The 17,059-nt window shown below is 45.5% G+C and overlaps 1 protein-coding gene across 1 annotated transcript in view; it reads left to right on the plus strand.

The window, feature by feature from the left end:
* The first annotated feature begins 2,369 nt into the window (after positions 1-2,369).
* LOC144483991 (uncharacterized) overlaps positions 2,370-17,059 on the plus strand; it is an 86,863-nt gene continuing 72,173 nt past the window's right edge. Inside the window, exons 1-3 of the mRNA XM_078202567.1 lie at positions 2,370-2,400; positions 4,469-4,562; positions 6,589-7,056. Coding sequence (XP_078058693.1) covers positions 2,370-2,400; positions 4,469-4,562; positions 6,589-7,056 — 593 coding nt within the window. The remainder of the gene's footprint in view (positions 2,401-4,468; positions 4,563-6,588; positions 7,057-17,059) is intronic.

Consider the following 17,059-nt stretch of genomic DNA (forward strand, 5'->3'; position numbering starts at 1 on the left):
ACAATCCCTGCCGGCCTCCCACATGCAGCCTCAATGGCGGCAGTCAGCCCGGGTCTAACACTACAAGCTGCAGCTCCATTTGGTACAAAGGGGGGGACCGGGAAGTTCATTTCCGGGGTTTGGGTTTGAACAACATGTTTACAAAGTCTCTCCACCCACCCGCCACATTTTTCATTACCCGCACGCCGCCCTCTACCTCGTATTGATCTCGCCTCCAAATTAAAACCGTCCTTCTGTCCGTCGCCATTAACTGCACTGCGCATGCTTCAGGTCCCGCCCCTCATTCACTCTGATTGGTTGGAGGACCAGCCGCTCCCGCTCGATCCTCCAGCCCCGCCCCTCATTCACTCCGATTGGTTGGAGGACCAGCCGCTCCCGCTCGGTCCTCCAGCACCGCCCCCTCTTCCTATTGGTCTGGAGTGCCCGGGCATTGTGATGTGGAGCATGCGTAGTGTCATTGCTGTCCTTGGCGCTTGTTTGTCCCGGAGAAGCGGAGTCAGCGTTAGGCGGTGGCTGGGAGGATTTGGAAACACTTTGTGGATCCGCAAACCCTTCAGAATCATTGTCAGCTCCCTGGTTTGCAGCTGCGGGGCTTCTCCCTCCCGGGAACAGGCCCAGGTTAACGGCCCCATCCTGGCTCAGCCACTGGAGGATGGTTCACATCAGAGGATGGGGGAGGGGGGACAGTAAATAAGAGGTTACACTTTGGCCTGAAATCAATGAGGACTCTGATCTCTGGGAAGGAAGGAAACCCTGGGAGGTGGGCGGGGAGGGTTCACAAACACCCGCTGGAGGCCCCAAGACCCCCGTAAAAAGCTGCAGCTCCCGGGTTTGCAGCTTTTTCCCGGGAGGTAGTTGGGGAAGTTTTGTGGAGACAATTCTCGGTTGGTTCAGTTAGTGGTTCCTGGAGCTCAGAAACCCTGAGTTAGAATCCTGAACCCCACATTGGGTGGTTGTTTTATTAAATACTTTTTATTTATTAATCATCTGTTGAAGAAAATATTAATTTGTGTTGAAAAATCATTTTATAGCATTTGTGAAAATACCCATTAAAATAGCAATTCTCCCAATGTATTTCATATCCCTACAGTGCTGAAGGAGGTTGTTCGGCCCATCGAGTCTGCACCGACAACAATCCCACCTCGGCCCTATTCCCATAACCCCACGTATGTAACCTGCTAATCCCTCTAACCTACTCATCCCGGGACACGAAGGGGCAATTTAGCATGGCCAATGCACGTAACTGGCATATCTTTGGACAATGGGAGGAAACCGGAGCATCTGGAGAAAACCCACGCTGACATGGGGAGAATGGGCAGACTCCACACGGACAGCGACCCAAGTTGGGAATCGAACCCAGGTCCCTGGAGCTGTGAGGCAGCAGTGCTAACCACTGTGCTGCCGTCATTGCTGATGAGAATTTTAATTTACTGACTTGGGAATTAATTCTCGGGAATAGTCATTCTGAAAATGACCATTAAAATGTGTTTAATTTACCCCACTTTGCCAGATTTCAGTTTGCATTTCAAAATTGAATTGAGAATGTCTGGGAGCAAATGGTAAAATGAGGTTTGAGACACCAGCTGCAATTATTTTCTGTGACTGATGATACCTTTGTGCCTGTGCAGGAGGTAATTCCCCTGCTGTTGTGGCACAAATAAAATGGAGCTTTTCCAAGGAACAGGCCCATGTTAATGGTCATTGTGGTGTTTCATTGGTGAGCAGAGCACGTGTGCCCATTGTGGTAACAACAGAGTCAGTGGGGCTGCACGTCCCCTGACTTGGAAGGAAAATAATTGACTCCTTGATTGTACTCTCAATCTGCACATGGCCTGCAGGACTGAATCCAGCTGGAGGGAGAGGAAGCTGGGCTCAGAGTGGAGATGGGGCAATGAGTTTGATTTCAGCTCAGGGACAAGAGAGAGTGTGTGGGATGGGGATTACAGCTCAAGATAAATGAGACAGAGAAATGTTTCGTGGAAACTGAAATTGTCTGTTCTGAAGCAGTTTTTTAAAACTCTTTGTGCAGGGAACGAGAAGAGGAAGATTCACAGACAGGAAACTCAAACTAAACTTCACATCAAAGTCTGACAGAGCCATTCGATTCATCATGACCTAAATATGATTGCTTTTGACAGTGGAGGGATAAATCATTCCCTGTTTTGTCAGTGGAAGAAAATTTCGAAATTCAATGTGACAGAAAAAGAACTGAGACACACACATACACCCAAGTGAGAGTGCTCCAGTGAACTGACTGTGGATAGAGCTTTAACCAGTTACATAGCCTGAAAAACATCACACCATGGTCTGTATGTGGATGAGGCTTCAACTAATCATCCAACCTGGAGAGACAGAAGGACACCAGCACCATGGACAAACTGTGGAATTGTGAGGATTGTGGTAAAGGATTCAATTATCCATCCCGGTTGGAAACCCATCGACACGGTCACATTAGGGCTGGGAAAATGGAGAAACCATGGAAATGTGATGATTGTGATAAAGGATTCAATTATCTGTCCTTGCTGGAAAACCATAGACTCAGTCACACTGGAGAGAGGCCATCTGTTCTGTGTTTGGGAAAGGATTCACTATCTCATCCCACCTGCTGTTACACCAGCAAATTCACACTGAGGAGAGGCCGTTCAGCTGCTCCACCTGTGGAAAGGGGTTCTCATGTTCATCCAACCTCAGTGCACATCAGCGAGTTCACACTGGGGAGAGATTGTTCACCTGCTCCTTGTGTGGGAAGGATTTTGCTGGGCCATCCAGTCTTTGGACACAACAGCGAATTCACACAGGATATATATAATATATATAAATGATTTGGAGGAAAATGTAACTGGATTGATAGGTACGTTTGCGGACGACACAAAGGTTGGTGGATTTGCGGGTAGCGATGAGGACCATCAGAGGATACAGCAGAATATAGACCAGTTGGAGACTTGGGTGGAGTGATGGCAGATGGAGTTTAATCCGGACAAATGTGAGGTAATGCAGTTTGGAAGGTCTAATACAGATAGGAAATATACAGTAAATGGCAGAACCTTTAACAATATTGATAGGCAGAGGGATCTGGGTGTACAGGTACACAGATTACTGAAAGTGGCAATGCAGATGGAGAAGGTCGTCAAGAAGGTATACGGCATGCTTACCTTCATCGGCTGGGGGATTGAGTTTAAAAATTGGCAAGTCATGTTGCAGCTTTATAGAACCTTAGTTAGGCCGCACTTGGAATATAGTGTTCAATTCTGGCCGCCACACAACAGAAGGAAGGCTTTGGAGAGGGTCCAGAAAAGATTTACCAGGATGTTGCCTGGTATGGATGGCATTAGCTATGAGGAGAGGTTGGAGAAATTTGGTTTGTTCTCACTTGAGCGATGGAGGTTGAGGGGAGACCTGATAGAAGTCTACAAGATTATGAGAGGCATGGAAAGAGTGGATTGTCAGAAGCTTTTTCCCAGGGTAGAAGAGTCAATTACTGTGGGGAATAGGTTTAAGGTGCGTGGGGTAAAGTTTAAAAGAGATGTACGAGGCGGATGTTTTACACAGAGAGTGGTGGGTGCCTGGTATTCATTGCCGGGGGAGGTAGTGGAAGCAGTTACGGTCTTGACTTTTAAGCGGCGTCTTGACAAGTACATGAATGAGATGGGAATAGAGGGATATGGTCCCTGGGAGGGTAGTGGGTTTTAGTTCAGTCGGGCAGTATGGTTGGTGCAGGCTTGGAGGGCCGAAGGGCCTGTTCCTGTGCTGTAATTTTCTTTGTTCTTAGCACACAGGCCAATTTATCTTTCTAGGGGGGAGTGTGTCTGAGAGAAATGCAACTGGAAAACATTTTCCATTCACCTCCTGCATTGCTGCAGTATAAATAGATGTTGTTCTCACTCTGCCAGCAGGGCTGTGGGATTAATTGGACAGATCTTAAAGACAGCCCGACTGGGCAGGATGTGCCAAGTGGTTTCCATCTGTGATGTATCATTCCATAAAACAGAATAGTCAGGATCAGGAGAAAGAAAGTGCAAGAAACCAGTCTCTGTGGGATTTACCCAACCAGTATGAGCACCTTCAGGAGAGCAGAGAGAGGAAGGCTGGTTGGTCGAAGAGCATGATTATTGCTTCGGGTATTTTTCCAAGTGCAGGTCAGTGGGACTAGGCATAAAATGGTTCGGCACAGACAAGAAGGGCCAAAAGGCCTGTTTCTGAGCTGTACTTTTCTATGGTTCTATGGTTCTAGGAGAGGAAACCAGTGGGAAAAGTTTTTAAAATTCGGGGTATTCCCACAGGAGAGCACTGGTTTAAATTAATTTTAGAAATAGAGAATGGCAGCGCACAAATTCCGAGGAATGCATTTTTAAAAATTAATTGATCTTAATTGCACAAGATAATTTTCTATTATTGTCTTTGATTGACAATGACGCCATTAATTCCCAGGTGCGCCTGCGGGTGTGAAAGTGTCCTATTCATTCCACAGGAGCCTATTGCGCAGGCGCGGTGCTATATCTAGAGCGTGCGCAGTGTCACTTTGCCCAGAGCCCTAGGAATGCGGGAGATGCTTTTTTCAGCAGGTGAGTCGGTGGGGCTGCGGGAGAAATGGAGCCGGGAGTTGGGTTAGGGAGGGAGCTCTGGCTTCACAAACATCCGCTGTAGGCCGCACGGCCCGAATAGACCCTGCAGGTCCCGGGTTTACAGCTCCCAGGCTTTTATCCCGGGAACAGGCCCCGGTTATCGGCCGCCATCTTGTTTCAGCGGGGAAGGAGAGCGCATGCGCTGCTGTCGGTGGCGGGTCATAATGGGCGTGGTTTCAGGGGCTGGTTCAGAACCTCTGTCTTCAGAGGGACAATAGAATCATAGAAACCCGACAGCACAGAAAGAGGCCATTCGGCCCATCGAGTCAGCACCGACCACAATCCCACCCAGGCCCCAGCCCCATATCCCTACATATTTTACCCGCTAATCCCTCTAATCTACGCATCCCAGGACACTAAGGGGCAATTTCTTTAGCATAGCCAATCAACCTAACCCGCACATCTTTGGACTGTGGGAGGAAACTGGAGCACCCAGAGGAAACCCTCACAGAGAGGGGCGGGTCGGGATGGTGACCTCCTTGTGAACCTGCTCCTGGGCCTGGCAAAGCGCGCCATTTATCGGTCCAGGCAGCAGGCGATCGAGGGGGGCATCCACCCTGACTGTCTGTCCCTCTACCGTGGCTACGTTCGCGGCCAGGTGTCACTGGAGAGGGAACATGCGATGTCCATGGGTGCGCTTGACGCCTTCCGCCCCCGTTGGGCACTGCAGGGGTTGGGGTGCGTTATCGACCCTAATAATCACATTATGATTTGATGTTTTTAAGTTTCCTTTCTACTTTGATTTTTGTTCGAGCTGCTCCCCCTCCTTTTGGGGAGCTGCCCCTTTTACTTTGTCCTGATTTAACTTGAGTTTGTTTATTTGGTTTGACCTTAAAAAAGGCCAACATCTGTGAGTGAAACACTTTTTCTTTCCTCCCCCTTTCCATTTCTTTTCTCATTCTGGGGGAAATTGGGGACTTGCAGCAACTGAAGGGAATGAAGTGAATCCAGTCAGTATGTTCCACACATTGTTAGTCCAGTCAGATAGACATATATCTGTCTGGCAGCCTGCATGGAGATTTCCAGCTCTCTCCGTCCAGGACAGGAAGCAGTGAGCATGGATCTATCAATCAGCCTCAATCAGAGGGTGAATATTAGATACAGCAGAGTGAGAATGGAGGGAGAGTGTGTGGGATGGAGATTCACAGCTCTTAGGGAATGAGAGAGGAAATAATGTTCCATAGAAACTAGAATTGTCTGTTCTGAATTTCTATCCTGTACTGACAGTGATAACCTTTGTAAACTCCTTTTACAGGACATCAGAAGTTGAGGATTTTACAGACAGAAATCTCAAACCAAACATCACATCAACATCTGACAGAGTCACTCAATTCATCGGGAGCTGAATATCTTCGGTCTTTGAATCCAGAAGGAGAAATGTTTCTCTGTTCTGTCGGCTTTCGCAGTCTTTAAACATCAGTGTGACTGGAACAGGACTCACACACACACACACACACACACACACACACACAAAATCAACTGAGATTTTCCCATGCAGTGACTATGGAAAGAGCCTCCCAGTTACACAGCCTGGAATAATATTGCACCATCACAGCAGGGCACTATAATCTTGTTCTGTGTGAGACTTCAACTGATGGTCAAACCTGGAGCAACACAAGGACACCTGCAACATGGAGAAACCGTGGAAATGTGGGGACTGTGGGAAGGGTTGCAAAACCCCTTCTGAGCTGCAAATTCATCGACGTATTCACACTGGAGAGAAGCCGTACACCTGTTCTGTGTGTGGGAAGGGATTCACTCGGTTATATCATCTGCAGAGACATCGGCTGGTTCACACTGGAGAAAGAGCATTCATGTGCTTTGAGTGTGGGAACGGATTCACTCATTTACCCGATCTGCAGAGACACCAGCGTGTTCACACTGGAGAGAGACCATTCACCTGCTTGGTGTGTGGGAAAGGATTTATGCAGTTATCCAATCTGTCAAAACACAAAGTCACTCACAGCAATGAGAGACCCTTTAAATGCTCTGACTGTGGAAATGGTTTCAAAAGCTCTCGGGAACTGACGATCCACCAGCGGATTCACACTGGGGAGAGACCGTTCAGCTGCTCTCACTGCACAAAGACATTTAGAACGTTATCTCACCTGCGGGAGCACCAGCGAATTCACACCAGGGAGAGACCGTTCACCTGCTCTGTGTGTGGGAAGGGATTCACTCATTCCTCCAGCCTACTGAGTCACAATCTCACTCACACTCAGGAGAGACCCTTTAAATGCTCTGACTGTGGCAGTGGTTTCAAAAGTTCTCGGGATCTGGTTATCCACCAGCGCACTCACACTGAGGAGAGACCATTCAGCTGCTCTCACTGCACAAAGAGATTTAGAACGTCATCCAGCCTGCAGGAACACCAGCGAGTTCACACTGGGGAGAAACCATTCACCTGCTGTTTGTGTGGGAAGGGATTCACTCAGTCATCCAGCCTGCGGAGACACCAGCGAGTTCACAAATGATGACAGGGGTTGGATGCTGCTATTAATCACATCCAGGACTGAACCATGTTCATTCTGACAGTTGGTGATAGGGGAGGGTCGGAGGGTTTCTTTCTGCTGGACTGGCCGGTCTCACGACTTTGCTTCTTTGAGCCTGGGAGAGCACATTTCCACTGAAATGATCCACAAAAGCTGATGAAGGACATTTATTTATCCTGGATAATAAATAATATTTTTCCTACCGCTACAGGTAGATCTGAAATAAATACAGAAAGAACTGCAAAAATGCATTAGGTCTGGCAACATTTATGGAGAGAGAAACAGTGTTAATATTTCACACTACTGGATTGGGAATCAATCTAGTAAATCTCCTCTGAACTGCTTCCATGGTATTTATAAAATGGGACAGCACGGCAGCACAGTGGTTAGCACTGCTGCATCATAACACCAGGGACCCAGGTTCAATTCCAGCCCGGGTCACTGTCTGTGTGGAGTTTGCACATTCTCTGCGTGGGTTTCACCCGGGTGCTCCGGTTTCCTCCCACAGTCCAAAGATGTGTGGGTTAGGTTGATTGGCCATGATAAATTGACCTTTAGTGTCAGGCGGACTGGCTGGAGTAAATGCATGTGGTTATGGGAATAGGGCCTGGATGGGATGGTGTTTGGTACAGACTCGATGGACAGAACGGCCTCTGTCTGTACTGCAGGGATTCTACAATCCTTTGTTTAATAGGAGACAAAAACTGCAGCCACTATTCAAGATGCAGTTTCAGCAACGCCCTGTGTAACTGAAGCAGAACATCTTTACTTCTCTGTTCAATTTCTCTCAGAATAAAGGATTGCATTCCATATGTAAGAATTTTGATTTGTTTGAACTAAGATTTATGGGGTTCACTTGTTTACAACAACCTCCCTAATCATAACTCACCCAGGTTCCAGTGACTTAACCATATGGCAAGAAAGAACACTTTAAATGGTGAATTCAGAAAGTTTATTCACCATTAAAAATGTAACAAGTCAGAAAGATAAAAAAGCAAAGTATCGATTAACAGTAAAGGAGAAAGCTTAACTTTAACTTCTCTCCATCCCTCTCAGACCAGGACATGGAGTGACGGCTCTGAAAACACGGATAACTTGTAAAATCAACAGCTCCCAACACCTCTCTGTAGGACACAGTGGTTCGCACTGCTGCCTCACAGCGCCAGAGACCCGGGTTTGAGTCCCGCCTTGGGTCACTGTCTGTACAGAGTCTGCACATTCCCCCCCTGTCTGTGTGGGTTTTCTCCCAAAGACCAAAGGACTTGCTGGTTAGGTACATTGAGCATGCTAACTTCTCCCTGAGTTTACCCGAACAGGCGCCAGAGTGGCGACTGGGGGATTTTCAGAGTAACTTCATTGCAGTGTGAATGTGTGACACTAATAAATAAACTTAAAAAAAACCTTGAATTTTTGAAAACTTTTGCCAAATTGGTTTCTTGAATCCCCTTTTTTATATTTTCAAAATGTAGAAAGCCCAGCTCAGCCAATTGTTGGGAATTAGCCAATTGGTCGATAACTTGTCAATAATGAAACTGGTTTGGTTTTTAGCTAGTTGCACACATTGTCTGAATTTTAAGACAATTCTTTCTCTCAAACGATATCACTTAGCTTGGGGTAGCCTGAGTGTCGACCAATAATTGGTTAACATCAGTCATTCAATGTTGAGACATCTTGAACAGGAGCCGATTCATTCCCTCCAGTCAAGGTTAACAAAGTATTAAAGTTTATTTATTACTGTCACAAGTAGGCTGACATTAACACTGCAATGAAGTTACTGTGAAAATCCCTTAGTTGCCACACTCTGGCGTCTGATCGGATACACTGATTGAGAATTTAACATGGCTAATGCACCTAACCAGCACGTCTTTTGGACTGTGGGAACAAACTGGAGCACCCGGAGGAAACCCACGCAGACACGGAGAGAACGTGCAGACTCCGCATCGTCACCCAAGCCAGGAATCGAACCCAGGTCCCTGGCACTGTGAGGCAGCAGTGCTAATCACTGTGGCACCGTGCCACGCTAACAAGTCTTGTCTGTTTTTTTCTATTCTGTTGTCCTCAGAAGGGAACATCTTATAATCCCCACAACATTTTTACCATTCTTAATGTTTATAATTCTGAAAGTTATAAACTTTTGTGTTCAAATTTACATTTCCAGCCTTTCTAACATCTGTATTAATGAATCATTTATTCTTTAATTGTCTCTCAATTCAGGCTGTCCATTTAACTAATCTCCTGCTTTACAATTGTGGGAGCTTCAGTCCACAGGTAAGGTAGTCAAATGCATTGTTAAAAGCAGGATGTTCTTTATATAAATAAATAACAACGTTTAAAAATCATTGGCAAACAAAAGGAAACAGGAGCATTGGAACCAGCCTGGACTTGCAGACTGAAAGCCCGCCCAAAGCCCGCACGTGCTCAGAAGGGAGAAAGGTTGAGAAGAACACTCTGTAACACTTCTCCTCCCCTTAAATTTCAATCCCCCATTAGGACAGAAACACAACAAAGTAATGTCTTTAACAATACGGAAGTCTGTCAGGAGCTTTGCGGTTTCATTGCGACCTGTACAATACCACTGGTAAATCTTGTAATGGTGTTTCTGGAATGGGAGGTGAAGAGGTAGTTTGAGAATCTGTAAATGAACATTCCTCTTCCACTCCCACAGCAGAGTCAACTGGCAAAGCTGGAACCATTTCCTGGTGAACATCCACAGCAGCATGACCCTCTGCCATGTTCTCAGTAATGGTTGCTGACTCTGAAACTGTGACTGACTCGGGGTCACACCGCAAGCGAATATGATCTTGGTGTCTGCGAACAACTCTTCCGTTTTACAGTCTCACCACCCAAGATACTGGACCACTTTGGTTTAAAATTATTCCCGGTAACCACCTTTGGTTACTCCCAAAGTTTCTGATGTAAACCTGATCACCCGGTTTGAACTGCCTCTCTTTGGCGCGGTAGTCGTGTCCCTCCTTCTGTTTCTCTTGTCTCTTGCTCACTTTTGCTCTGAGATCTGGATGCAGCAGATCCAGATGAGACTTCAACCTTCTACCTAAAAATTCCGCAGGAGAGAGTCCGGTTGTGGATTGTGGTGTGATGTGAAACTGGAACAAAAATCTTGAGAGCTTGTTCTTAAAGTATCACCTGCCATTCTCTTCAATCCCTCCTTCAGAGTTTGAACAGCTCTTTCTGTGAGACCATTTGTAGCCAGATGAAACGGTGCAGTACGCACATGGCGTAGACCATTCCTTTACAGGAATTCCTGAAACACCTCACTTGTAAACAGAGTGTCGTTATCTGAAACAAGCCAATCTGGTAACCCAGGGCTTGTGAAAATTTGACAGCGGTTCTCTATTGTCACAGGAGCTGGAATATTACTCATGATCTGTGCTTCCAACCATTTTGAATGCACATTTACAACGACCAAACACATGTGATTCATGAAAGGCCCCCCAGAGGCCACATTTAGTCTGGACCACGGCCTATCAGGCCACTCCTAAGGATGAAGTGGTAATGTACCCAGTGTGTTGTGCCTGATTCAATCGACAAACAGTTTATTGAGTTACGCCAGCGGGGAGAAGCCACAGGGGCTGACCATGTGCAACTCCACCCAACAAAGAATATCATCAATTCTTATACAGTAACTCAGTGCATCAGAATGGTGATAGATTACATACATTATAGGTTCAATAAAATTAGTATCTGGGCATTATGGGGCTTTGTGATCATCTCATGGACAGGTGCCCCCATCATGATGCTTTCCAGACCCCCCTTGGGGGGGGGGGGGGTCTTTCTTGGGCTTTCTTTGTACATAGACTCCCTTAGTTAGAAATGGGGTGGATTAAAAGTTCTCAAATGGACGTCAGCACCCTTCCTTTGTTTTAATCTAATGACCACACGGTCTGGGAACATTTCTATTTAATATTCTCTCTTTTTAAACTCTTTTCTTCAGTCTCCAATTCCAGAATTTTCCTTTTCATTGTGTTACTTGCGTCAGGAATAAATCTTTGGACCTGACAGGAGGTTTACCCCAAGATCAATCCAACACAGGATTGGTCAGAATCATTTCACGTGTCAAATTTTAAATAACCATTACAAATTAAAACTATCATTCTCACATGGGTGAATTGTATCCGGATTAAAATTCCCACATGTTTAGTAAAATATCCTGGAATCATGTCTCTGGCCAGTAAATATGGCTCCAGGTTCATAACTTCTGAACAAAAAAAGTTTTATTGATCACACTTCCTTTTTGAAAAATCTGTTTGATTTAAATCACAGACAGAAAACCTCAAAGCTTGAAGCGTTCAACCCACAAATATCATCCATACACAAACAGAGAAACTTAGCATGTGCTTTACAACAACAATAACCAAAATTAATTACTTAAGCGTTCTTGTGATCCTGTTTTTAAACTTCCAAAAATGCCTTTAATTAAAGACTCAAGGTAAGGTTAATTCCCCAGAAAGATAAACCTTAACAAATGTAGCCCAAAACAATGATAAAACACATCTACAAACATCCACATAAAACAAACAAAACACACAGATTCTCACAGCTCGTAAATTTCAAACAATGAATCCTCAGCATTCTCTCTCGCAGCTATAGCTTCTTAAAGCGACAGAGCACTACAAGCTCACAACTCCTTGATTAAAATAAGATCCAAGATCCTTCATTATAACTTCACCTTTTTTAAGCCAACCTACAAGGACTGATTTTAGAGGCAACATCTTGTCTTTGGTGATTTAAAATCCCAAACACGTTACACCCAAACACCGGCAAAATCTTTGTTCTTTATCTGGGGATAAAATTCTCAGTTATTCCAAATTCCTCCAGGCTATGCTTAATATTTCCACATTTAACTTATTCCCAGAAATCCTCAATTATAAACTAAAATAGACGCGAGTTTCCAGGCAGTCACAGGAATATGGTCAAGATAGTCCAGTCCCACAATGCCTCACATTCAATCTGCAGTCCTTCAATTATAACAGAATATGTGGCTGTATGTAGCTGCCTTGGCCATGGTCAACCCAATCCCAAGGGTGCCTTCTTGAATTGTTGCAATGCCTAAGGTGTACGTACACCCACAGTGCTGTTAGGGAGGGACTTCCAGTTACTGAGAGAGACAAGAGATGAAATTGCTGGGCCTCTAACAGAAATCTTAGTTTCTTCATTGGACACAGGTGAGGTCCCAGAGGATTGGAGAATAGCAAATGTGGTCCCGTTATTTAAGAAGGGTAGCAAGGATAACCTGGGTAATCATAGGCCAGTGAGCTTGACGTCCGTGGTAGGGAAATTGTTGGAGAAGATTCTTAGAGATAGGATCTGTACACATTTAGAACTGAATAATCTCATTAGCAATAGACAACATGGTTTTGTGCGAGGGAGGTCATGCCTCACAAATTTGGTTGAGTTTTTTGAGGAGGTGACAAAAATGACTGACGAGGGAAGGGCCGTGGATGTCGTCTACGTGGATTTTAGTAAAGCATTTGACAAGGTCCCTCATGGCAGGCTGGTGCAAAAGGTTAAATCTCACGGAATCAAAGGTGAACTAGCTGCATGGGTACAGAACTGGCTTGGCCATAGAAGACAGAGGGTAGCAGTGAAGAGGTCTTTTTCTGATTGGAGGTCTGTGACTAGTGGTGTTCTGCAGGGCTCTGTACTGGGATCTCTGCTGTTTGTGATATATATAAATGATTTGGAAGAAGATGTAGCTGGTCTAATTAGTAAGTTTGCGGACGACACAAAGATTGCTGGAGTTGCAGATAGTGATGAACATTGTCAGAGAATACAGCAGGATATAGATAGGCTGGAAAACTGGGCAGAGAAATGGCAGATGGAATTTAATCCAGATAAATGCGAAGTGATGCATTTTGGTAGATCTAATGCAGGGGGGGAGCTATACAATAAATGGCAGAACCATCAGGAGTATCGACACACAGAGGGATCTTGGTGTGCAAGTCCACAGATCCTTAAAGGTGGCAGCACAGGTGGAAAAGTTGGTGAAGAACGCATATGGCATGCTTGCCTTTATTGGACGGGGCATGGAGTATCAAAGTTGGGATATGATGTTGCAGTTATATCGAACGTTGGTTAGGCCACATTTCGAATACTACATCCAGTTTTGGTCACCACACGACCAGAAGGACGTGGAGGCTTTGGAGAGAGGGCAGGAAAGGTTTAGCAAGATGTTGCCTGGTATGGAGGGTATTAGCTATGAGGAGAGATTGAGTAAACTAGGGTTGTTCTCCCTGGAAAGACGGAGGTTGAGGGGTGACCTAATAGAAGTTTATAAAATTATGAAGGGCATAGATAGGGCGAACAGTTGGAAGCTATTTCCCAGGTCAGAAATGACAAACACAAGGGGTCACAAGTTCAAGGTAAGGGGGGCAAGGTTCAATACAGATATGCTGGGGGACGTATTTTACACAGAGGGTGGTGGGGGCCTGTAATGCACTACCAAGCAAGGTGGTTGAGGCAGACACGCTAGGACCATTTAAGACTTATCTAGATAGCCGCATGAACAGACTGGGAATAGAGGGATACAAACGGATGGTCGAGTTAGGAATACATGATCGGTGCAGGCTTGGAGGGCCGAAGGGCCTGTTCCTGTGCTGTATTGTTCTTTGCTCTTTGTTCTTTTTTTGTGTCTATTTTTCCCCACTATCTCTGCCGCTTCTCCCTTTATGCCCCTGCTGTCTCTGCCCCCTCTTTCTGTGTACTACTATCTTTCTACCCCCTCTCTCTCTCTGCCCCTCTCACTCTACCCCAATCTCTATCTTTCCCACTCACTCTGCTCCATGATGTCTCTGTCCCACGCTTTCACTGCCCCACCTTCTCTCTGTACCTCTCTCACTGCCCCACGCTGTCAGTGCACCTCTCTCTCTTCCCACTCTCCCTCTGCCCCCTCTCTTTCTCTCTCTCCTCATTCCCAGCGCCCTCTTTCTCTCACTGCACCTTCTCTCTATCTGCCTCCTTCTCTGCCCCCTTTCTCTCTCTCTGCAACCCTCCCTGCCCTCCCTTCCCCCTCTCTCGCACTGCCCCTCTCGCTCCACCTCACTCTCCCCTTCTTTCTCTCTCTCTAGGTGTCTGATCCTATTGCTTTATTTCTATGCTCGATATCTCTCCCTCCCTCCCTCTCTCTCGCTGAGACTGATTCTGGAGCCGCATGACCCTCTTGTCCCCCTTCAAGCTGCATTCCCATTTTGACTCCAAATTGACAATGCAACACTTAACTCTGAACCCCAGATGTTTATGGAGGTGCCCTCTGTGACCTCACTTCCCTTCAGTTACCTCGTGCCCTCTACGTGACCTCACTTGTTCAGGCCACCCCCACCGCTGCACTGTGGGAATTGTAGAACCACTTTCCAAGATGGTGATGTTTGGATGATTGCTGTCCAATCAGAATGAAGCAGCGGGATAATGGGCAGCTGGAAGGGTGAACCGGAGAGGTGATATATCATTGTCATTGTTTTGCTGTCAAGTCAGAACAAGGTAGATGGATATTGGACAGTTGACCTAGCCAATGCAAGGGTCCAATTAATGTAGTTTATATGGATTTTAGCAAAGCCTTTGACAAGGACCCACATGGGGGAAATGATTGACAAGTTTAAAGGCCATGGAATTCAGGGAAACTTTGCAATGCAGATCCAAAACTGGCTTCGTAATCGTAGTAAGAAGTTTAACAACACCAGGTTAAAGTCCAACAGGTTTATTTGGTAGCAAAAGCCACACAAGCTTTCGGAGCTCTAATCGTAAATCGTAAACAAAGTATCATCAAAGAAGGCTGCTTGAGTGGCTGGAAGCTGGTGTCCAGTGGCGTGCCACAAAGATCAGTGCAGGGACACATATTGTTTGTTATCTACACAAATGATAAGATGATAATGTAGAGGAATGATAAGCAAGGTTGGTGGGGTGGTTAAGAGTAAAGAAAAAGGCTGTAGTTGTCAGGAAGATATAGATGGGTTGGTCAGATGGCAGAGCAGTGGCAGATGGTATTTAACCCTGATAAGTGCGAGCTGATGCACTTTGGGAGAAGTAACAAGACAAGGGAGTATTTAATGAATGGCAGGACATGAGGAGGCTCAGAGGAATAGAGGGTTCTTGGGGTAATTATTCATAGATCCGTCAAGGCCGCAGAGCAGTTGAATATGATATTTAGGAACACATACAGACACTTGCTTTTAACAGTTTTGCAGAGAGTAGAGGAGCAAGGATAATGTTGGAGCTGTACAGAACACTGGTTAGGCCACGGCAGGGATATTGCGTACAGTTCTGGTCATCTCACAATCGGAAGGATGTGATTCCACTGGTACAGAGGATATCCACCACACTTTTGCATAGAATGGAGCATTTGAGCAATAAAGGGAGACTGGATAGGCTTGGATTGTTATTTTGTTCTAGAACAGAGGTGGCCGAGGAGACATGATTGAGGTAAATAAGATTATGAGAGGTATGGACATGCTGAATGGGAAGCAGCTATTCCCCTTGGTTGTGGATGAATCACAAGGGGCGTAGTTTTTCGGCAAGGAGCAGGGGATTCAGAGGGGATTTGAAAAAAAAATACTCAGTGGATGGTGAGAATCTGGAATGCACTGCCTGTGAATGTAATGGAGGCAGGAAATCTTACAACCTTTAAAAAGTATTTGGATGAGAACATGAAACATCATAACAGTCAAGGATATGGGACAAGTGCTAGAGCATGTAAGTGATGCGACTTGAGTGGTAGTTATTGTGGGTGCAGACTTGATGGACCGATTCTGCTGTACAACTGTATGAATCTATGGAGATCCTGTCCTGTCCGTACCCTCCCCGTTCAGGAAATGTAAATGAAAATGAAAAAAAAATCTGGAAACTCTCAATGGTTCAGTTCTTCCCTTAATGACATTGAGTAAAGGGATATTTCATCACATTCTTCAACTGCTCCCTGAACTTAGTCTGGGCGACTGCATAAATAAAGGTATTTGTGCAGCAACTCAGGAGCTGCAGCATGAAGCCCAAGTCCCCAACAAAAAACGCACGGTATGGAGATGGATACCCCAACCAGAACATCTGGAAAGATAAAGTATCAATCATTAACGTTGACCATAACAGGATGAAACTGGCTGAAATAACAAACAGTAAAATGATGGACTTCCTTCGACTTTCTATTTCTGGATCTCTGAGACTCTCCCCATTGCAGTGAGCCCGGAGTCTCCTGCGGGCTCTGCTCATCACTAAAATGTGTCTGACGGTGAGAACATTGAGCAGCAGAATCAGAACAAATGGGATACATGGGGTTAGAATGTAATGGAGGAACACAATTGCTCCCCAAACTGGAGAAAACAGGACATCAAATGAGTAATTACAAAACCAAGGGTCGTTCATTAATACATACTGACGTGTTACCATAAAATACCAGAAAATATTCTTTAAGCAGCTCAGCGCAGTCACTGTTCCCAAGGCCACAGATGCCGTTTTCTCGCTGCAATATTTATTTTTCAGCTTCTGGCAACAAATGGCCACAAATCGATCAAAGGTGAAAGTGATGGTGAACCAGACAGAACAGTCAGTGGCTGCATAAAGCAGGACGGCGTGGATATTACACACGGGGATGAATTTCAGGAAATGAAACTGTTCATCAAAAACAATCGGAATGTGTCTCAATATCAGGTCGAGGATAATAACCAGTAGATCCGCCAATGACATGGCCACCAGGTAACGAGTGACACATCTGGAGAGACCACAGTTTTTGCAGATGAGGATCACAATGGTGACTAAGTTCACTGTAAGGAAGGGAAATAAACAATGAGATCATACATCATGCTGCTGGCAAAATTACCAGTTTGATTGAGGGGTTATTGAGATGTGCTTCTGCATGCTGTAATGTATTAATGTAATCAGACCTGATAGAACAAATGGGCACGTCTGTGACAAAATGGAAGGAATCTTAGATGAAATAAAATC

The sequence above is a fragment of the Mustelus asterias genome, unplaced genomic scaffold (assembly GCF_964213995.1).
Source record: "Mustelus asterias unplaced genomic scaffold, sMusAst1.hap1.1 HAP1_SCAFFOLD_85, whole genome shotgun sequence".
NCBI lineage: Eukaryota > Metazoa > Chordata > Chondrichthyes > Carcharhiniformes > Triakidae > Mustelus > Mustelus asterias.